General features: G+C 40.3%; 1 protein-coding gene across 3 annotated transcripts in view; it reads left to right on the top strand.

Annotated features, from left to right (window-relative positions):
• The window catches only part of sema6a (sema domain, transmembrane domain (TM), and cytoplasmic domain, (semaphorin) 6A), a 94,289-nt gene that overhangs the window by 16,419 nt on the left and 53,957 nt on the right, over positions 1–23,913 (top strand). For all 3 annotated transcript variants that reach the window (XR_009655519.1, XM_060931889.1, XM_060931891.1), the window contains exons 2-3: positions 21,233–21,369; positions 22,150–22,267. Coding sequence is in view for 2 of the 3 variants with exons in the window: in XM_060931889.1 (XP_060787872.1) it covers positions 21,270–21,369; positions 22,150–22,267 (218 nt within the window). In the remaining variant the exon portion in view is untranslated. The remainder of the gene's footprint in view (positions 1–21,232; positions 21,370–22,149; positions 22,268–23,913) is intronic.

Genomic DNA, 23,913 nt, shown 5'->3' on the forward strand with positions numbered 1-23,913 from the left:
TTCTCAGCAGATAAAGCTGTTTCTGAACGCCCCCAGAGTGCTAAAGGCGTATTAAATCCCTAACGAGTCACTCTAATGAGTATTTACCTGAAATACTCCTTAATCTACCCGGCAGTCATTTCTAGTTTGGGAGTATACTCCCAGATTTTAATTATTTTTTTTTTAATTTGTCCTCTTTCATTTACTACCATCTCTGTTTTGACTGATGACTGATGTACTAATTATGTTCTATGGTCACACCCCAGAAAAAAGGAGTTTTCTGGAAAAAGACAATTTGCAATCAACAAATATAATTACTTATGAAAGAACTTACGTATCTGCTCATATTTCTACTGCATTTTTCCCTGACAGATACTTCAGCTTTAGTTTATATATTGCATATCATATATATTGGAAAGGCAATATGCTTTCAGTACAGTTATCTGATGTTCATGGCTGTATTCTAATAGTATTCTAATAGTATTGTTCTAATACTATTTTTCCTCATTTATAAAAATGTGAGACATTAATTTCCTCCTTAGTTCAGCATCTGAAATACAACCCCAATTCCAAAAAAAGTTGTGATGCTGTGTAAAACGTAAATGTAAACAGAATGTGATGATTTGGAAATCATGGAAATCTTATATTTCATTGAAAATAGTACAAAGACAACATATCAGATGTTGAAACTGAGAAATCTTACTGGTTTTTTTTGAAAATGATGCGCTCAGTTTGACTTTAGTTCCAGCAACATGCTTTGAAAAAGTTGGGATGGGGCAACAAATAACTAGAAAAGCTGTGTCATGTTTAAAAAAAATAGGTTAACTGGCAACAGGGCAGTAACATGATTGGGTATAAAAAGAGCATCCCAGAGAGGCTGAGTCTCTCAGAAGTAAAGATGGGAAGGGGTTCACCGCTCTGTGAAATATTGTGTGGGCAAACAGTGCAGCAATTTAAGAATAACGTTCCTCAATGTAAAATTGCAAAGAATTTGGGAACCACATCATCTATGGTACATAATATTATTAAAAGATTCAGAGACTCTGGAGCAATCTCTGTACACAATGGACAAGACTGAAAATCAACATAGGATGCCTGTGATCTTCAGGCGACACTGCATTAAAAACAGATACGATTCTGTAGTGGAAGTCACTGTATGGGCTCCGAAACACTTGAAGTTAAAACCACATATAAACAATATCCAGAAACACTGCTGCCTTCTCTGGACCTGAACTCTTTTACGATGAACTGAGGTGAAGTGAAAAACTGTCCTGTGGTCTGATGAATCAAAATTTTTTAATTCTTTTTGGGAATCATGGACACCATGTCCTCTGGACTAAAGAGGAGGGGGACCATCCAGCTTATCATCATCACACAGTTTTGCACATATTACAATTGCATGGCTCAGTAGTAAAAGAGTCCAGGTACTAAACTGGCCTGCCTGTAGTCCAGACCTATCTCTCATTGAAAACATTTGGCACATTACAACAAAATATGATTAAGGAGACCCCCAACTGAAATTAGCTGAAATTGCATATCAAGACAGCGATATCATTTCACTACAGGAGTTGGTCTCCTCAGTTCCCAAACATTTACAGTGTTGTTAAAAGTAGAGGTGATACAACACAGTGGTAAACATGCCTCTGTCCCAACTTTTATTGAAACATGTTGCTGGCATCAAATTCAAAATGAAAGTATATTTTTCAAAAAACAATAACATTTCTCAGTTTCAACATCTGATATGTTGTCTTTGTACTATTTCAAATGAAATATAGGGTTGCCATGATTTGTAAATCATCACATTCTGTTTTTATTTATAGTTTACACAGTGTCCCAGTGTTTTTGGAATTGGAGTTGTACAACCATATTTCTTAAAACATACAGTATATTGATATTTAAGTACATCTTTCAAAGATTAAGTGACAGGTTAACAAAGCTGCTTCAATCGCTTGTAACAAAAAAAAATTATAGAAAAAAATTATTCTTAACCTTTTATCAGTGATCATGAAAAAGAAGCTGATGTTACTGCCAAACTCTTTGTCCATTAAATGTAGCCTGTTGAAAAACTCTGTGTGGATCATTGCTTTACGTTAAGGCTATGAAGGAAATGAATAAGACAGAATCTTTTCCTGACTTCAGTTTACTGCTGTCAGAATATTCAGTCAAATTACAGTGGTGCTTGAAGGTTTGTGAATCCTTTAGAATTTTCTATATTTCTGCATAAATATGACCTAAAACATGATCAGATTTTCACACAAGTCCTAAAAGTAGATAAAGAGAACCCAGTTAAACAAATGAGACAAAAATATTATACTTGGTCATTTATTTATTGAGGAAAATGATCCAATATTACATATCTGTGAGTGGCAAAAGTATGTGAACCTCTAGAATTAGCAGTTAATTTGAAGGTGAAATTAGAGTCCGGTGTTTTCAATCAATGGGATGACAATCAGGTGTGAGTGGGCACCCTGTTTTATTTAAAGAACAGGGATCTATCTGATCTTCACAATACATGTTTGTGGAAGTGTATCATGGCACGAACAAAGGAGATTTCTGAGGACCTCAGAAAAAGCGTTGTTGATGCTCATCAGGCTGGAAAAGGTTACAAAACCATCTCTAAAGAGTTTGGACTCCACCAATCCACAGTCAGACAGATTGTGTACAAATGGAGGAAATTCAAGACCATTGTTACCCTCCCCAGGAGTGGTTGACCAACAAAGATCACTCCTAGAGCAAGGGGTGTGTCACTGTCAGCGAGGTCACAAAGGACCCCAGGATAACTTCTAAGCAACTGAAGGCATCTTTCACAATGGCTAATGTTCATGAGTCCACCATCAGGAGAACACTGAACAACAATGGTGTGCATGTCAGGGTTGCAAGGAGAAAGCTACTGCTCTACAAAAAGAACATTGCTGCTTATCTGCAGTTTGCTAAAGATCATGTGGACAAGCCTGACAGCTACTGGAAAAATGTTTTGTGGATGGATGAGACCAAAATAGAACTTTTTGGTTTAAATGAGAAGCGTTATGTTTGGAGAAAGGAAAACACTGCATTCCAGCATAAGAACCTTATCCCATCTGTCAAACATGGTGGTGGTAGTATCATGGTTTGGGCCTGTTTTGTTGCATCTGGCCAGGACGGCTTGCCATCATTGATGGAACAATAAATTCTGAATTATACCAGCAAATTCTAAAAGAAAATGTCAGGACATCTGTCCATGAACTGAATCTCAAGAGAAGGTGGGTCATGCAGCAAGACAACGACCCTAAGCACACAAGTCGTTCTACCAAAGAATAGTTCAAGAAGAATCAAGTTAATGTTTTGGAATGGCCAAGTCAAAGTCCTGACCTTCATCCAATCGAAATGTTGTGGAAGGACCTGAAGTGAACAGGTCATGTGAGAAAACCCACCAAGATCCCAGAGTTGAAGCTGTTCTGTATGGAGGAATGGGCTAAAATTCCTCCAAGCCGGTGTGCAGGACTGATCAACACTTACCAGAAATATTTAGCTGCAGTTATTGCTGCACAAGGGGATCACACCAGATACTGAAAGCAGAGGTTCACATACTTTTGCCACTCACAGATGTGTAATATTGGATCATTTTCCTCAATAAATAAATGACCAAGTATAATATATTTTTCTCATTTGTTTAACTAGGTTCTATTTATCTATTTTTACAATTTGTGTGAAAATCTGATGATGTTTTAGGTCATATTTATGCAGAAATATAGAAAATTCTAAAGGGTTCACAAACTTTCAAGCACCACTGTATTCTGCCCCAATATAATTATTTTAATTAATAGTACTCAGAACTTTCTCCAAGTTTTCATGTGGTTAGTTAAATGAACTCATTTTCACAACCTTATAAATCAGGCTTGTTATGTGCCTATACAACTAACCTGGGATCTCTTCAGTGTTTCTAATACAGTGGGGTAAAAAAGTATTTAGTCAGTCACCAATTGTGCAAGTTCTCCCACTTAAAAAGATGAGAGAGGCCTGTAATTTTCATCATAGGTATACCTCAACTATGTGAGACAAAATGAGAAAAAAAATCCAGAAAATCACATTGTCTGATTTTTAAATAATTTATTTGCAAATTATGGTGGAAAATAAGTATTTGGTCAATCACAAAAGTTCATCTCAATACTTTGTTATATACCCTTTGTTGGCAATGACAGAGGTCAAACGTTTTCTGTAAGTCTTCACAAGGTTTTCACACACTGTTGCTGGTACTTTGGCCCATTCCTCCATGAAGATCTCCTCTAGAGCAGTGATGTTTTGGGGCTGTCGCTGGGCAACATGGACTTTCAACTCCCTCCAAAGATTTTCTATGGGGTTGAGATCTGGAGACGGGCTAGGCCACTCCAGGACCTTGAAATGCTTCTTACGAAGCCACTCCTTCGTTGCCCGGGCGGTGTGTTTGGGATCATTGTCATGCTGAAAAACCTAGCCACGTTTCATCTTCAATGCCATTGCTGATGGAAGGAGGTTTTCATTCAAAATCTCACGATACATGGCCCCATTCATTCTTTCCTTTACACGGATCAGTCGTCCTGGTCCCTTTGCAGAAAAACAGCCCCAAAGCATGATGTTTCCACCCCCATGCTTCACAGTAGGTATGGTGTTCTTTGGATGCAACTCAGCCTTCTTTCTCCTCCAAACACGACAAGTTGAGTTTTTACCAAAAAGTTCTATTTTGGTTTTATCTGACCATATGACATTCTCCCAATCCTCTTCTGGATCATCCAAATGCTCTCTAGCAAACTTCAGATGGGCCTGGACATGGCTTAAGCAGGGGGACACGTCTGGCACTGCAGGATTTGAGTCCCTGGCGGCGTAGTGTGTTACTGACGGTAGCCTTTGTTACTTTGGTCCCAGCTCTCTGCAGGTCATTCACTAGGTCCCCCTGTGTGGTTCTGGGATTTTTGCTCACCATTCTTGTGATCATTTTGACCCCACAGAGTGAGATCTTGCGTGGAGCCCCAGATCAAGGGAGATTATCAGTGGTCTTGTATGTCTTCCATTTTCTAATAATTGCTCCCACAGTTGATTTCTTCACCAAGCTGCTTACCTATTGCAGATTCAGTCTTCCCAGCCTGGTGCAGGTCTACAATTTTGTTTCTGGTGTCCTTTGACAGCTCTTTGGTCTTGGCTATAGTGGAGTTTGGAGTGTGACTGTTTGAGGTTGTGGACAGGTGTCTTTTATACTGATAACGAGTTCAAACAGGTGCCATTAATACAGGTAACGAGTGGAGGACAGAGGAGCCTCTTAAAGAAGAAGTTACAGGTCTGTGAGAGCCAGAAATCTTGCTTGTTTGTAGGTGACCAAATACTTATTTTACTGAGGAATTTACCAATTAATTCATTAAAAATCCTACAATGTGATTTCCTGGTTTCTTTCCCCCCATTCTGTCTCTCATAGTTGAAGTGTACCTATGATGAAAATTACAGGCCTCTCTCATCTTTTTAAGTGGGAGAACTTGCACAATTGGTGGCTGACTAAATACTTTTTTGCCCCACTGTATAATTTCTGAAAAATATTTTTTATAATTACATTTGCATGCTGATACTAATTATACTAAATATAATATAGATAATGGCCTGAAACACTGAGTTGATATGGTATTGGATTTGACACATTATATGAGCCATTGCCACTGGCATATTTTATGCTGTGAATGCATGTGATGTTGGCTCCTATGATATAGATTATATGAGAACACAGTACAGTGAACCCTCGTTTATCGCGGGGGTTACGTTCCAAAAAGGACCCGCGATAGGCGAAATCCGTGAAATAGTCAACTTAATTTTTTTACAACTATTATACAATACAAATGTAAAGCATTTGTTTAAGAAATAAAAAAAAACGTTCTTGCAAATAACTATGACAGTTTTTAATACTTTTAAAATAATAATACTGTAATAATACTGTAAAATAATATTTTTAATAATGAATACGAGGTTAGACACATTGCGACTCGCGTATTTCACAGTCCCTCTGACTGTGCCTCTTCGTCCTGACTCCGCTCCGCTGTAGCGTCATTTTCTGCTGAAGGCTGTGGTGCAGGTGTCTTTTTCCGAGAGAAGAACATAGTTATGGGTAGTTGTTGGCACTCTTTTTTCTTCTGGGCAAGAAGATTCTTGTAAACAGACATGCCACCTTCGATTATATTTGAAAACTGTAACGAGCAACACATCAACGGGTCCCATTCTTGTGCCACTCGCTGAAGTTCAGTGTTCTGAACACAATGCACTGTAAAAAAAAAAAAAATCCGCGAAACAGCGAAGCCGCGAAAGATGAACCGCGTTATAGCGAGGGTTCACTGTATACAAGTTGTCTTAAAGCGCATCAAGTGGCTTGTGGACAGTTGTAAATCAGTATCAGATCAGTATCAAGTATCAGCCAATACCAGAGCTAGGATATTGCATTTAAAATAAAAAAAAGTGAGATTTGTGCATTCATACATATATTTGAAGTAGTAATTCACACCAATCCTCTGCATTTTGACTAGAAATAAATATCTGATAAATCCCCCCAAATAATCATGTTTTGTGGTGGGAAAAATAAAACTTTCTAAATTCCACTGTCCTCATTACTATACCTCATTACAAGAGCCTTTCTGTGTGGAGTTTGCATGTTCTCCCTGTGTCTGCGTGGGTTTCCTCCGGGTGCTCCGGTTTCCCCCACAATCCAAAGACATGCAGGTTAGGTTAATATGGGACGGCTTTGGGCTGAGGTGCCCTTGAACGAGGCACCTAGTTCCCAACTGCTCCCTGGGTGCTGTTAGCGTGGATGCCCACTGCTCTGGGTATGTGTGTGTGCTCATTGCTCACGTGTGTTCACTGCTTCAGATGGGTTAAATGCAGAGAGGAAATTTCACAATGAATAAAGTTGTGCTTTCTTTCTTTTCTTTCTTTTTCCCAACTTCATTTTGCCAACACCTCCTGTTGCTGTTAATTTCCAACTTTCAATGAAAATTAATGACTTCTGGCTGCTTTATCATATCACATCAGTGCCAGCATGAAGGCAAAATAAGGGTCTGACCCCAGTAGCAAAACAGATTCAACTTTAACTGTTGCATAAAGCGGATGAAGTCAGAAGAAGTTAAATTATTTTCGCTACGTTAGAAGCTTGGTGGCAGTGTAAGTCTAAGGGGTGGGACATTCATTACGCTAAAGGAAAGAAATTACCAGGCAAAAGCAAAGGGAGAGAGTGTCTTTTTTTTTTAACCTAGTCCAGTAAGGCAGCAGAGAGCAGCTGATGCTGTCTGACTGGACTCATTAGTTGAGTGGATATTTGAACCGAAGTACTCTTTAAGAGACAGTCGCTCTCCAATTCCATTAAAACATTGTACATTATTCACCTGTTTCATTAATCGAGTTTCCTCCTGAATTTACAGCACTTGACGTTATAAAACAAACAGAAAAAGGGATGAAAATTATCTGAGGGAAAATGTTTGATTCAGCCTTTGTGAAAATGACAGAGGGCACTACAGTTCATTGCAGCTGAGCTCATCTTTGAGGATATTGTGTCTGCTCGAGCTGTCTCAAAGACAGTCTGCTAATCTGAAGGCTGAGATAGAGAATGAACTCACTGATGACAAATTGCCTTGACAGAACGAACAGAAACAAAATGGTGTGGTGGTGGTGGGGGTCACTTATGGCTGTGGATCATTTGGGGCCCACTGTGGTGGCGTTTGTTTTGGAAGATAAACGTTGCAGTTTTAGCTATGTGTTGTCTCATACGCTGCCACATCAACTGTAAAATTGGGTTGGAAAGTGAGAGTGGGTTGGGTGACTGCATGGAAACTAGTTTTCATGGTGTTTTTATTCAGAAGTGTTGTGTACGTGTGATGAATAAACTTCTTCATAATGTTGCAATATATCCATCCATCCATCCATCCATCCATCCATCCATCCATTATCTGTAGCCACTTATCCTGTCCTACAGGGTTGCAGGCAAGCTGGAGCCTATCCCAGCTGACTATGGGCAAGAGGCGGGGTACACCCTGGACAAGTCGCCAGGTCATCACAGGGCTGACACATAGACACAGACAACCATTCACACTCACATTCACACCTACGGTCAATTTAGAGCCACTAATTAGCCTAACCTGCATGACTTTGGACTGTGGGGGAAACCGGAGCACCCAGAGGAAACCCACGCAGACACGGGGAAAGCATGCAAACTCCACACAGAAAGGCCCTCGTCGGCCACAGGGCTCGAACCCAGACCTTCTTGTTGTGAGGCGACAGTGCTAACCACTACACCACCGTGCCGCCTGTTGCAATATATATTTTTTTAATTTTAGAAACACATTATGCTGTGAGATATCTGCAAACCTGAAATTTCCACCTTCTTATATTTTAGCAATAGTAGGGTTTTTTTTAATTTTCTGTCCTTTGCTATTACAACTACAGTGGTGCTTGAAAGTTTGTGAACCCTTTAGAATTTTCTATATTTCTGCATAAATATGACCTAAAACATCATCAGATTTTCACACAAGTCCTAAAAGTAGATAAAGAGAACCCAGTTAAACAAATGAGACAAAAATATTATACTTGGTCATTTATTTATTGAGGAAAATGATCCAATATTACATATCTGTGAGTGGCAAAAGTATGTGAACCTCTAGGATTAGCAGTTAATTTGAAGGTGAAATTAGAGTCCGGTGTTTTCAATCAATGGGATGACAATCAGGGGTGAGTGGGCACCCTGTTTTATTTAAAGAACAGGGATCTATCAAAGTCTGATCTTCACAACACGTTTGTGGAAGTGTATCATGGCACGAACAAAGGAGATTTCTGAGGACCTCAGAAAAAGCGTTGTTGATGCTCATCAGGCTGGAGAAGGTTACAAAACCATCTCTAAGGAGTTTGGACTCCACCAATCCACAATCAGACAGATTGTGTACAAATGGAGGAAATTCAAGACCATTGTTACCCTCCCCAGGAGTGGTTGACCAACAAAGATCACTCCAAGAGCAAGGCGTGTAATAGTCGGCGAGGCCATAAAGGACCCCAGGGTAACTTCTAAGCAACTGAAGGCCTCTCTCACATTGGCTAATGTTAATGTTCATGAGTCCACCATCAGGAGAATACTGAACAACAATGGTGTGCATGTCAGGGTTGCAAGGAGAAAGCCACTGCTCTCCAAAAAGAACATTGCTGCTTGTCTGCAGTTTGCTAAAGATCATGTGGGTAAGCCAGAAGGCTGTTGGAAAAATGTTTTGTGGACGGATGAGACCAAAATAGAACGTTTTGGTTTAAATGAGAAGTGTTATGTTTGGACAAAGGAAAACACTGCATTCCAGCATAAAAACCTTATCCCATCTGTGAAACATGGTGGTGGTATGGGTTTGGGCCTGTTTTGCTGCATCTGGGCCAGGACGGCTTGCCATCATTGATGGAACAATGAATTCTGAATTATACCAGTGAATTCTAAAGGAAAGTGTCGGGACATCTGTCCATGAACTGAATCTCAAGAGAACATGGGTCATGCAGCAAGACAATGACCCTAAGCACACAAGTCGTTCTACCAAAGAATGGTTAAAGAAGAATAAAGTTAATGTTTTGGAATGGCCAAGTCAAAGTCCTGACCTTTATCCAATCTAAATGCTGTGGAAGGACCTGAAGCGAGCAGTTCATGTGAGGAAACCCACCAACATCCCAGAGTTGAAGCTGTTCTGTATGGAGGAATGGGCTAAAATTCCTCCAAGCCGGTGTGCAGGACTGATCAACAGTTACCGGAAATGTTTAGTTGCAGTTATTGCTGCACAAGGGGGTCACACCAGATACTGAAAGCAAAGGTTCACATAGTTTTGCCACTCACAGATATGTAATATTGGATAATTTTCCTCAATAAATAAATGACTAAGTAGTAGGGATGGCACGGTTCACAAAAGTCGCGGTTCGGTACATATTGCGGTTTGAGGTCTGCGGTTCGGTACGTATTGCGTTTTTTTTTTTTAAATCTTAAGTACTCTGTATTTGGGCATATAGCCTACTATTTACCTTAAGTAAACATAGTTTAGGATACAGCATTTAAGAGAGGTTAAAATTATAGTTACAATGAAATAGTCATGCACAAACTGAGTTTGAGTTGACATAAGCACATTTTATGAACAATCTCTGAGGAAAAGCCAGGTAGTATTTTGAAACAGCAAGAGGGAAGACATGGATGATTTCAACAGCTTTTTTATTTGCTACAGTATTTATACAAAGTGTCAGGAGTGTTTGCTGCCATGTTGTGGCATCTAGAGGAACCAGGTGTCTTTTGTCACATACAGAGTTTCATAATTGGAAGAAATAAAAATGAGTTCTTAAAGCTTACTTTTGAACAGATGTGTGTGTTAAAACTTAAACTTTTATGTGGCGACCAACCAACCACCTATATACAAAAACCGAATCAAAAACTCTTCTAATCCCTGAGAGTGAGGATGTATTTTTTCACTTGAAATTAAAGTGCAGTGTTTTGAAACGTATGGCTGGATTTCTTATCTAATCTTAAAGTGCCACTGTATTCTTAGAACGATTTATAACAAAATACACACACAGCCAATATAAAATATTGCAATAAAACCAATCACTGCACTGTTTAAAACAAACCTCCCCTCCCCTCGCCGGAAAAAAAAAAATCTAGTTCGCCCATTATCCTGTGTCATTCTGAGATGCACAGATAGACAGTAAAGGGAATTCCGAATTCCCTTTACTGTCTATCTGCGCATCTCAGAATGACACAGGATAATGGGCGAACTAGATTTTTTTTTTCCGGCGCCGCGGTACGCCGGAAATCCGGCGCGGCGCCGGAACGCTATCACCCCTGTTCACGCGAAAGAGAACCACGTGGTTTCATACGGGCATTCGGCTTTTTTTTTTTGGCGAACGTCTTAAATAGGGGTACCGCGGTTTATACGCGTATTGCACCGCAACAGGCGTATCGTACGGTTCGGTTTTTTTCCCATAACCGTGCCAAGCCTACTAAGTAAAATATTTTTGTCTCATTTGTTTAACTGTGTTCTCTTTATTTACTTTATTTACGACTTGTGTGAAAATCTGATGATGTTTTAAGTCATATTCATTCATAAATATAGAAAATTCTAAAGGCTTCACAAACTAAAGCTTCTAAACTAAACTACATAATACATTTATTAATGCTTTAATCATTTTAACAACTTAGAATTAGCTCTGGCTTATTATTCAGTTATGTGTCTTGAAGCATATTGTTTTGTAAATGTAATAAAACCAGGTAATGATATTTAGTTCTGAATTCTGGGGGGATTAGCAATCATAATGGAGAAGCTGAAATCATTTCACATATTCAAATCGTTTATCTGAGGCTCTCAGAGGCAGAATTATTGGTGAGTTCTTTTACAGAGACTGTTTTGTCATCAGAGATGGTTTAAGAACTCTCCCAATATGTTTAATGTCAAAACTTCCTCTTTGCACATATCAGGATATAGCTGGTGGAGTCTGCAGTATAAGCTCCTTTAGTAGTGTTGTTTATTTTGCACCCAGTGAAGGTTTTAGCCGAAAAGATCCCGTAATCCTCATGCCATGCAATCTACACTGAGTTGTTGCTGACAGCTCAGAGTTTCCTTTGTGTGTGACGAGTCGTGCCTGGGACAGATAGGTTCCTCGTCAGGGCATGGCTGTCTGTTTATACCATACTCCGTTTCTCCCAAACAACTTCAGTCAGCATTGTTTTCATTCACACAGACTTTTTACACTTGTGAGCCTCAAGGAACTGACTGCCATTAGCACCCTGAAAATGTTTGCATGACTGAAAGCTAATAACACAACCACTAATTTGCACATTGGCACATTGCAAATATCCGGACCATGTGATTGAGCAGCATGAGGCACATAGTTTAGTGTTACTTAGTTCTTAACTCTAGATTTGAATTTATAGACAACGATCATTAACACTCTTTTATTTGCAATGAATTTATTTTGGAGAGAAGAATATAAACAAGTCTACTCATATCATGTATTTGCTATTCTCGTCAGTGAGCACAAGGCTTTCAAATTAGTGCCAATTACTCAAAGGCTAAAATTGAATTACAGGGTCTAATAAATGGGCTGCGCTGGCTTCCTTTAACTTTAGCTTGCTGCTCACGTAATCCCCTCCTGATTCAATTTATTTGCTTGTTTCTGCTTTGTGTTTTTCCTTGCAGTGAGACAATAACTTTACCTTTACTATTTGAAAGGAATAGATACCGGTGATCTATAGCACCACTGACTAAATTAATGAGCAATTTCCATTAGAAAAATTACACGACACAACTGATCTAAGGGGTGGGGAATCAAAAATGTCCTCTGACGCAGCACCGAAAATGAGATATTGAAGAACCGTCATGTACCCTTAGGAGGAGTTACTCCAGGGAGAAAGAGATATCTTGAGACTCCCAACACAGGGAGGAAAGGATGCGAATGAGATGTTGTGAAGCGAGATTTCATGTAGATACCAAGTCATCTTCCTGCTAACAAGCTTAAAATTAGCTTTTGCTTTCTTCTCTTGCGGTTGAAGATCTTGGTTTTCTGTTGCATGCATGTGATTTTGTGATAGCATGTGTAATTAGTGTTCTGGGTAGTTACCGGTACAGCCAGAGTGTGTGCAGTTATTGTGTGTGATATGTTCTTACAGTGCGGTCAAGCATGCACCACAAAGCATCCGTGTAATACAGAAAACCCTGGTGTATACTAACAGCCAAAGGTTTTGACATACTCTGTGTTTCATTGTCTTAAGGATAGTTTTTATAAATGCTTGTGCTTGAAATTTGTTTCTCAGACAAACGGAAATAGTGAAGAATGTATACATGTATACATTTAGTTATGAAAATGTCATTTTTAATATTGTTTTGATTTAAAACAGGTAGTTTTTATGCAAGTAGTTTTCATTTAGAGCATAGTAATGAGAAGCTCAGCCTCTTTGAGATCTTTAAGAAAAAACTCCTGGATGAAGCTCCTCATGAAGCTAGTTGAGAAGCGTCTTTATTATTATTGTTATTATTAATCCATTATCCATAACCGCTTATCCTGTGCAGGGTCGCAGGCAGGCTGGAGCCTATCCCAGCTGACTACGGGCGAAAGGCGGGGTACACCCTGAACAAGTCACCAGGTCATTGCAGGACTGACACATAGAGACAAACAACCATTCACACTCACACCTACGGTCAATTTAGAGCCACCAGTTAACCTAACCTGCATGTCTTTGGACTGTGGGGGAAACTGGAGCACCCGGAGGAAACCCACGCAGACACAGGGAGAACATGCAAACTCTGCACAGAAAGGCCCCCGTTGGCCACAGGGCTCGAACCCAGAACCTTCTTGCTGTGAGGCAACAGTGCTAACCACTACACCACCATGCCGCCCTATTATTATTATTATCATCTCATCTCATTATCTCTAGCCGCTTTATCCTTCTACAGGGTCGCAGGCAAGCTGGAGCCTATCCCAGCTGACTATGGGCGAAAGGCGGGGTACACCCTGGACAAGTCGCCAGGTCATCACAGGGCTGACACATAGACACAGACAACCATTCACACTCACATTCACACCTACGCTCAATTTAGAGTCACCAGTTAACCTAACCTGCATGTCTTTGGACTGTGGGGGAAACCGGAGCACCCGGAGGAAACCCACGCGGACATGGGGAGAACATGCAAACTCCGCACAGAAAGGCCCTCGCCGGCCACGGGGCTCGAACCCAGGACCTTCTTGCTGTGAGGCGACAGCGCTAACCACTACACCACCGTGCCGCCTATTATTATTATTATAATAAAGGAGGCGGCATGGTGGTGTAGTGGTTAGCGCTGTCGCCTCACAACAAGAAGGTCCGGGTTCGAGCCCCGTGGCCGACGAGGGCCTTTCTGTGCAGAGTTTGCATGTTCTCCCTGTGTCCGCGTGGGTTTCCTCCGAGTGCTCCGGTTTCCCCCACAGTCCAAAGACATGCAGGTTAGGTTAACTGGTGACTCTAAATTGACCGTAGGTGTGAATGTGAGTGTGAATGGTTGCCTGTGTCCATGTGTCAGCCCTGTGATGACCTGGCGACTTGTCCAGGGTGTACCCCGCCTTTCGCCCGTAGTCAGCTGGGATAGGCTCCAGCTTGCCTGCGACCCTGTAGAAGGATAAAGCGGCTAGACATAATGAGATGAGATTATAATAAAGGAGCAGACACTGTTTAAAAAAAACCTTTCTATAAGCAGCTATGTCTAAAACCTTTGACATATATTAGCATCTTCATTGCTACAATGTTTGTATAAAAGATTATCTGTTGATTATCAACACTGCATATCTTGTTATTAAAATGGCATCCATAACTATCACCAGGAAACTGAATTCAATTTGTGTAATTTTGGCCTTTGGCTCTGGAAGTCCTCGATCGCCTCAGTTAATGGGAAATTGTAGAATTCTTACAGTCCTCTATCCTATTAGGAGAAGCTCTGTAAGTACATTGCACACGTCTAGGCCATGTTTCTGCTCTTCTCTTGAATGGATCAAGAAAACCGCATGTATTTTGAGGCTTTGCAGAAGGCCGTCACTGCTGAACTAGTTGGACATGTCCCATCTACAGGAGTAGTGGATTGAATGCGGATTGGAGGATCAGGAGGTGTTTGGATTCCTATTACCAATCACCGGAGAGGAGTGACACAAGAACTCACTCACAGCCCATCAGAGGATTAGCATTCGCCTTGGATTTGGCTAGCATGCAAGTTAGCAATAGATCAGAGAGGTCTACTCACCAAAGCCAAGAAACAGATGTAAAGCCAAAAGCACAAACATTCAAAATCCAACAAATCCAAAACAACCTTTTTGAAAAGAAGAAGCTTGAAGCTCATGCGAATGTGCTGTACAGCTCATCTATATATCTGTCATCTATAGTTTGTAGGCAAAACATTTTGTTGTTGTTGGATGCACCACTCTTGAAGAAAACTATTCTTTGTAGAAGAAGCCTTTATTTGTCAAATGCACACTCAAGCACAGTGAAATTCGTCCTCTACATTTAATTAACCCATCTGAAGCAGTGAACACACATGCACACACACAAGTGAGCAATGAGCACACACACATACATACCCAGAGTAGTGGGCAGCTATGCTACAGCACCCGAGGAGCAGTTGGGGGTTAGGTGCCTTACTCAAGGGCACTTCAGCCCATGGCCGCCCCATGTTAACCTAACCACATGTCTTTGGACTGTGGGTGAAACCAGAGCACCTGGAGGAAACCCATGCAGACACGGGGAGAACATGCAAACTCCACACAGAAAGGCCCTCGCTGGCCGCTGGGCTCAAACCCAGAACCTTCTTACTGTCAGGCGACAGTGCTAACCACTACACCACTGTGCCGCCCTTGTAGCATTGCTTCTTTAGCAAAATATACTCACAGAATTTGAAGTGTCAGAAATGTGTGGGGTGTTCATTTTGGTACAAGGATAGTAGTACCACTAAACTAGAGGAAAGTGCGGATGGGCTGTGAGCTGCAGAGTTGGTATGATGTTGTTTACAACCCCGATTCCAAAAAAGTTGGGACAAAGTACAAATTGTAAATAAAAACGGAATGCAATGATGTGGAAGTTTCAAAATTCCATATTTTATTCAGAATAGAACATAGATGACATATCAAATGTTTAAACTGAGAAAATGTATCATTTAAAGAGAAAAATTAGGTGATTTTGAATTTCATTACAACAACACATCTCAAAAAAGTTGGGACAAGGCCATGTTTCCCACTGTGAGACATCCCCTTTTCTCTTTACAACAGTCTGTAAATGTCTGGGGACTGAGGAGACAAGTTGCTCAAGTTTAGGGATAGGAATGTTAACCCACTCTTGTCTAATGTAGGATTCTAGTTGCTCAACTGTCTTAGGTCTTTTTTGTCGTATCTTCCGTTTTATGATGCGCCAAATGTTTTCTATGGGTGAAAGATCTGGACTGCAGGCTGGCCAGTTCAGTACCCGGACCCTTCTTCTACGCAGCCATGATGCTGTAATTGATGTAGTATGTGGTTTGACATTGTCATGTTGGAAAATGCAAGGTCTTCCCTGAAAGAGACGTCATCTGGATGGGAGCATATGTTGCTCTAGAACCTGGATATACCTTTCAGCATTGATGGTGTCTTTCCAGATGTGTAAGATGCCCATGCCACACGCACTAATGCAACCCCATACTATCAGAGATGCAGGCTTCTGAACTGAGCGCCGATAACAACTTGGGTCGTCCTTCTCCTCTTTAGTCCGAATGACACGGTGTCCCTGATTTCCATAAAGAACTTCAAATTTTGATTCGTCTGACCGCAGAACAGTTTTCCACTTTGCCACAGTCCATTTTAAATGAGCCTTGGCCCAGAGAAGACGTCTGCGCTTCTGGATCATGTTTAGATACGGCTTCTTCTTTGAACTATAGAGTTTTAGCTGGCAACGGCGGATGGCACGGTGAATTGTGTTCACAGATGATGTTTTCTGGAAATATTCCTGAGCCCATTTTGTGATTTCCAATACAGAAGCATGCCTGTATGTGATGCAGTGCCGTCTAAGGGCCCGGAGATCACGGGCACCCAGTATGGTTTTCCAGCCTTGACCCTTACGCACAGAGATTCTTCCAGATTCTCTGAATCTTTTGATGATATTATGCACTGTAGATGATGATATGTTCAAACTCTTTGCAATTTTACACTGTCGAACTCCTTTCTGATATTGCTCTACTATTTGTCGGCGCAGAATTAGGGGGATTGGTGATCCTCTTCCCATCTTTACTTCTGAGAGCCACTGCCACTCCAAGATGCTCTTTTTATACCCAGTCATGTTAATGACCTATTGCCAATTGACCTAATGAGTTGCAATTTGGTCCTCCAGCTGTTCCTTTTTTGTACCTTTAACTTTTCCAGCCTCTTATTGCCCCTGTCCCAACTTTTTTGAGATGTGTTGCTGTCATGAAATTCCAAATAAGCCAATATTTGGCATAAAATTTCAAAATGTCTCACTTTCGACATTTGATATGTTGTCCATGTTCTATTGTGAATACAATATCAGTTTTTGAGATTTGTAAATTATTGCATTCCGTTTTTATTTACAATTTGTACTTTGTCCCAACTTTTTTGGAATCGGGGTTGTATTTACATTCTCTCAGTGTGTGTGTGTGTGTGTGTGTGTGTGTGTGTGTTCCACTTCCAGCTCAATACAACATTTCATGTTTTTTGTTTTTTTTTTGCAGCCATGAAATGGTTAAAAATATGGCAAAAATATCGTTGTGAGCTCACTGACTACAGTGATTTCACTCTGAAAATAATATTATTTTTAATATTATCACAATTATTTCACAATTGCACTACTGTTGTTCTTATATTATACATGTGCTGACAATTCTGAAAACACAAATCAGTTACATCAATCAAGACAAATCAAGAAATATGACAGGCCTAATGCCAACAAAAATTTGCTTAAAGTGACTTAAAAGTATGTATTCTACATTTGAGATATTGCCCATATTTTGCAGCTGCTATATATTTTTTTGCCTTCTTCGTGTGTGTGTGTGTGTGTGTGTGTGTGTAAGTGTGAGCTGATATAATGGAGCTCCAGTCTTTTTTCTGTGCTCATGTTAACAGGAAATTGAATGGATAAGCCACTCGACCAGCTGCATTTGCATGCATGTTATAATATTTGGTTTTGTCGTTCATTACTTTGTGCTGAAATATTGAAAGCTGATGAATTGCAATGGCATGAATGGAGCATGAGATATGATAAACGGATCAAATTGAGGCAGGATATGATTTGCCAGCCTCCTTCTTATCTTTAATACATTTCTGTTCTGCTCAGTCTGTCAGCTGCACTTGGCTCAGATTTGTGTCTCCTTCCTGCCCCTGTTTGATCGACAGAAATGAAAAAGTTTCGAACGTATGACTTTATTCTTTTCTCCAACTACTTTTGGAAGCAGCAGTTGGGGACCTTCACGTATATTCTGCACACAAAACCTCAGTAGTAGTTTTTGGCATGAAAAAAACCTTATCTGAAAGCTTCTACACCTGAATTAAGAGCATGGTTAATGTGAGCTACAGTCGATTTTGCATATCACTTTCTCCACTGTGCCAGTATCACCTTCTGGTGTTATTAACAGATGTGGTGCTATTAACAAGTTGTGAAGATCTGATGAACTGTAAGTCACATTATTAGGCTGCTTTGACAGTTGTTTCAAGATACAGTATACCACTACCTCAACCTCTGGTTTCTCTAAACAGCAAGTGTTTGTCTGTGCCAGGCTGATGTGATGCTCATGCTAAATTACTCCTCTGACATGCAGAAACATGCTGTTTGCCCAGATTGGCCCTCAAGCTGCTGTGTTAAGGAGTATACTGCATTGCCTCACTGTATGGCTGTAGCTTGATTGTGGGTTGTGCCTTTTTAATTCAGTGTTTGGTGATCATTGCGATGTTTGCTATGCCTGATAACGATCATTCCACCACTGAGTGAGTGGTGTAAACCTGCACCGGCATATGGTCTCCAGTGGAGTTAGAGGTGCGAAAGCAGTGTGCCTGTCTACGTTGCAGATGCAGACTCATTTCCGCTAAGCTTTATTGCCTGCCACAAATTTCCTTCCAGCATCTGGGGTAATGAAGGTGTTGGCTTAATTTCTTGCTGAAACACTGAGGTTTCTGTCTCTGGCTCCTTATTTAATGTGCTAAAACTGACAATAATTTAATCTTTGGTTCATGCATTTGAATAACATTTTAAAACACCACAGCTGTATAATCCTGCTTTAGGAGAAAATCCATGCTCTTTTTCATCTACTACTAGACCCCCAACCCCCACTACAACACACACATTACATATGCTTACACATCAAACTTGTGTTGATTCAGACAGGGCTAGCACAGTTTAATAATTAATCTTTGGACAAATAGTAAGAACAGGTTGGCATTACATCTGAGGCATTTTACACACATTGGAGCTGTTTGCACCCACAATGCTGGAGCTTTTCAGTAAAGCTAATTTACATAATTACCATGTTTTGTGGCTGAAAATGATAGTGCTTTTAAGTCTGTGTTTTACCTCAGTGTTGACTCTTTTCCATGAAATTCTTAAGGCTTTTCAGTTAGCGAAGACTAATTACTTTGCCTAAGTGTTAACTACTTTCGAAAACTCACTAGTGCATATGCCTCATGGTTATAACTGATTTCATGAGCAAGCTGAGTTGATGAGAAAGTCAACTATGGTTTTGACTCTGGGTTTGGTTTATATGGTTAAGTTAGCATAGACCATGGTGTAGGAAATAGTATGTCTGATTAAATACACAGCAGTGAGGGCTGCAATTGCTTAAAGAAAACGGCTGTATACTCAGTGACAGGCTGTCATGTTAGATTGAGACCATATTAGTCATGTCATCCTACACTGGTGACACTGATTTTATTTACAGTGGACAAGCTTGCCTGAGGTCTTGTATTTGGTTCAGGCCATCCATCACGCAGTCAGCAGGCCACTGAGCTTTTACCTGAATGGTATATAAAGTGCTACAATCAGTCCAGGTTTGTCGATCACAGAGCACAGCATGACAACACCTTTCAGTGTTTTTTGGTATAATATAGTCGAGATGCACACACTTAGAAGTGGAGTGCATAGAGAGCATGTTTAGGAGAGCCAGCGCCTCTTCCATCAAGGTTGTTTCCTAGGATTTCTGTTGCATGCCCTATGCTATTATGGGAATCTGAGTGGAGAATAGTGTTTTCACAGTTCTCTGAATGGGATTCACAGGCACATGGAAAAGCTCTCTCTCGCTCTGTCGCCCACCCTCCCTCCATCCCTCTGTTCCTCCCCCTCTCTTCTTCACCTTCTCTATCGGGTTTCTGGCACCACTGTCTCGCCGAGATTGCTAGCAAATTTGTTGGGGAATTAGGAATTGCATTGAGGCCTTAAGATTCTTATTAAAAATGCTTACTTAAAACCAGCAGTGCAATTTGGTTTAAGAGAATTAACCAGGCAATTCTGATTGTGCTCCTGACCCTGCAGTAATTAACAGCCATGAGAGGCTGATTTGTTGCTACAATGCACTAGCAAAAACAGAGGAATAAAAATGTCAGCAGGGCTGCAGGTTGCCATAAATCTCCATAAATCGAAAGAGAGCATGTTTCAGTCTGAGTAAGTAATGGAAGGCAGACCGATTGGAGAATCATTTCTTTCATTGATCTAATCATATCAGCTTCTCCAAATAAATGAACAATATTGAATGGGATGTATGCTGGTTAAAAAAAAAAAAAGCAAACGTCTGATCCTCTGAGCGAAGCCGGGTCCACCTCAGACTCAGCCATTGATCTGTGATGTATATTACTGAGCTAATCCAATTAAAGGTAGACTGCCTTTCAGATTTTTCAAGTTTAAGTCATAAAAAGACACTGACACACAATTATTTTTGTTTAGTGGACCCAAAGCTACTGAATTCAAATCACAGACTTCCAGTTTTATTAGGTTTTTTTTAAATAGAGCAATTAATGAATTTAGGGCCACGTAGCCCTAAATTCTCCACTATTTTTGCCTGCTTCACCATGATCCAATTCAAGATGCTACATCATGCATCACGTGGTAGGCTTTCCCCATTCACGCAAGGCATTGTGGGATACAAATTTGAAACAGGAGAGGAAAATGGAGGATGCGAATGGAATGTGAAAGACCGACTACAGTAATCGAAAGTGAGAAGAAAAGATGTTATGTTGCAAAGGAAAGGAAATGCAGGACCAAACTAATAAGTATCGGCGGTCAGCGAGCACCTCTGTGTGATCAGCTGTTTGTTGAGTGACAGAATGATGTAACTGTCAGTGCACGGTCAAAGGTAGACCTGTAGATGGCAGTAATGCAACACTGGATGCTAGCTGCAGTAAAACCCAAAAGAAGAAGAAAAAGAAGAAGCAGGTAAACCTGTGCACACCGGACTTCCTCTGTCTGATTGACTGTGTGAAGCGAGCGATTTCATGCACAGTATTTGCTAGGGAATCCCCTCAAATAAAATAACTTCCCAGCCACAGAATGGCCTGGCTTTTTTTTGAGATATTACAGAAATAAACATATCACAATGACCAAATTTCAGAGGGAACTAAATTTTACCGATTTTATGAAATCGAAAGGCCTTATAGCTTTAATTTGTTTTGCTGGCGAGGCAAGAGTATAAAATCACAGCCTGCTCTGCATATCTGTACATGTTTCTACAGGTGCCAATGATGGAACTTAGGAAGGAACTAAAGGACAAAATGGCTCTTTTTCTGTTTCTTGCAGGCTGAAGTAAAGACATAGTGAGGAGCCAGTGCAAAAAATGAGGTCGGAGGTCTTGTTGCTGTATTTCACCCTGCTACAGATGGCTGGGGCTGCCTTCCCAGAGGACTCGGAGCCAATCACTATTTCACATGGCAACTGTGAGTAACCAGGAGCTGCTGGGAGAAACGGCTACACCTCTTTGTTCTTTACTCCTCTCTCTTTTCTTCACTGTCCATCTTTCATACACATTCCTCATTCTCTCAGTCTCGCATTCACATTTATTTCTCTCTCTGTCTCGCTCTTTTTCTTTTACTTTCTCTCATTCTCATGGCACATTCCTCCCTCACTTTGTTCTCATCCTCTACTTTCTGTCATTTTGCCAGAAATACTTCTCTCTCATGCTAACAAGACAGCACTTTATTCATAACCTTTCTCTTCTCTTTCATTTCTTTCACAATTTATCACTTTCTCTTTTTTCTTTCACTAATATCCTTTGACAATTTCTCACTCATCCTCCCTGACACGGACTCTGCCTTGCACTCTCACCCTTGTTCATTCTCTCTCTCTCTCTCTCTCTCTCTCTCTCTCTCTCTCTCTCTCACACACACACACACACACACACACACACACACACACACACACACACACTCTTCTCCTATCACTGTTTGAAACATGATTCAGTGCTGAAGGAAGCACACAAGAAAATGTGAACTTTAAATGCTATTTGAAATGAAGTCTTTCTAGCATCAAAGGATAATCCTTTATTTTCCCTATCAAAGCTTAAAGCCTTATGTTGAGGTCTAACTGTTATGTGGGGCACAGAGGTTTAGGGGTGAATTTTATTTCTCTCTCTCAGTGAAAGCAACTAGCTTACGATATTATTTGTTTATATGCTTGGATTTTTTTTTGGCCTGTATTTAATTTCCACCTCATTGCAGATACAAAACATTATCCAGTGTTTGTTGGACACAGACCAGGAAGGAACAACACACAACGGCACAAATTGGATATTCAGCTGATCGTCATAACGAATCGGACTCTTTATATAGCCGCAAGGTCAGTTTCCTTACTGTCTATACGCAATGGGCAAAGGATTTTTGTGTTAGAATGCAAACCACAAGACTTTAAGAGTGCCTCGTTCTCATGCGACCATAGTGGTGTCTGCCATTCACTGGAATACACACCATTGGAATATATGAGAAGGTGGCATTTTGAGTGAGTAGCATTTCCATAAAAGTGGTTTATACGTACACAGCATAACCATAATGGCTCGTGCAGCCTAACATCATTCATATGATCTGTTGTTAAATCACAAAGTTCATGAAGGGCACTAATGTTTCTCATGATGTCTAGTTAAAGATACTGTATAGAGAAAATGATTTTCTATTGAATATTGTATGATTATTGTGAAAATACTGTTATGGTCACAAATGATAAATATAATATTTAGATGTGAAAAAACAATCCAAATACAGAAAGTTAATCAACATAGCTATTCTACCAGAAATAATTTTATGGTAGGATCAAACAAACTATGACAACCTATTAGAAAGCAATAACAAGCAATAAAGAAATACAAACTGAAGGGATGAATGGAGCTGTTGGTAGTTGTGACAGTGAATACTGCTGGTGTGTAGTTGATATCTGGGGTGTACAGAATTGGAAATAAATCATATTTTTTTCCCTCTCTGTGCGTCATGGGGCTCGTGAAAATGAAACTCTAGCCAGCAGTGCCAGTATCACCTTTGGAATATATGAGGAAACTGGAGGCTGATGAGAGGAGTTCTACGTGCACAGCACACACTCCAATTCACATTTACTGAGCCAGCTAGGTAGGACATAAGGGTCCTGTGGACTGGCGAGCCATCACAGAGTGCCTGAATGTTGTTTGGTGTATGCCCAAGCATTGCAGCCTGCTCTGCAGCTGTCAGGGTTGATGTCCCAAACCATGCATAAATGTGATAAATACTCGTCTACATAGTATGTCGGAATAGTCACTGTAAGCTGGACTAGTGTATAAATAATATGTAAAATGCTATTTTGGATTTCAGTTTTTAAAATGTTAATTAGTCACACAGTGTGTGCTTTTGGACACAGTTGTGTCATGGCACACGAGATTGGTTTCATTCAGTTTGCTGTATCTTGGCCCACAGATGGCCAACAGAGATGTGGTCCAAAAGCTGATGCTACTTGTGAATGGCTTCACATCATTTGGCTCATCATGAGGTCCAGTGATTAAAAGGTTAGCCAGTCTGATAGTGTAGCACACAACACTGTTTTAGAAAAGTGGATTTTGATTTTTTTTAAAATCATTATTGGCAGACTGGAAGCACTAGCAGATGCTGCAAAGAGCATTTAGTGGGAGTGTGGAAATATTTACACACAAAGAATTAAATAAGGTTGTTATTACATAATTATGGGACAGTGTTTCTATAAATTTGGTTCGCGTGTTCCATGAGTTGGTTTGAAATACCACAAGGTATTGTTCTCTCTTTAGCTAGCCTTCACATAGTCCTGGAACCTGAACATACACTTTGGTGTTTAAAGCAAAAACTCCATAAGGATTTATTTATTAGAAACATTTAAATGATTACATTTGGGTTTAGCAACAGCCCTGAATCATCTGAGCTGGAGGTTGTCTTTCTAAAAGCAGTGTATGAGTCAATTTGTTGTGGTGGATAGCTCTGTATGATCACTGGCCT

This window comes from Neoarius graeffei, chromosome 10, assembly GCF_027579695.1.
Source record: "Neoarius graeffei isolate fNeoGra1 chromosome 10, fNeoGra1.pri, whole genome shotgun sequence".
Lineage (NCBI taxonomy): Eukaryota > Metazoa > Chordata > Actinopteri > Siluriformes > Ariidae > Neoarius > Neoarius graeffei.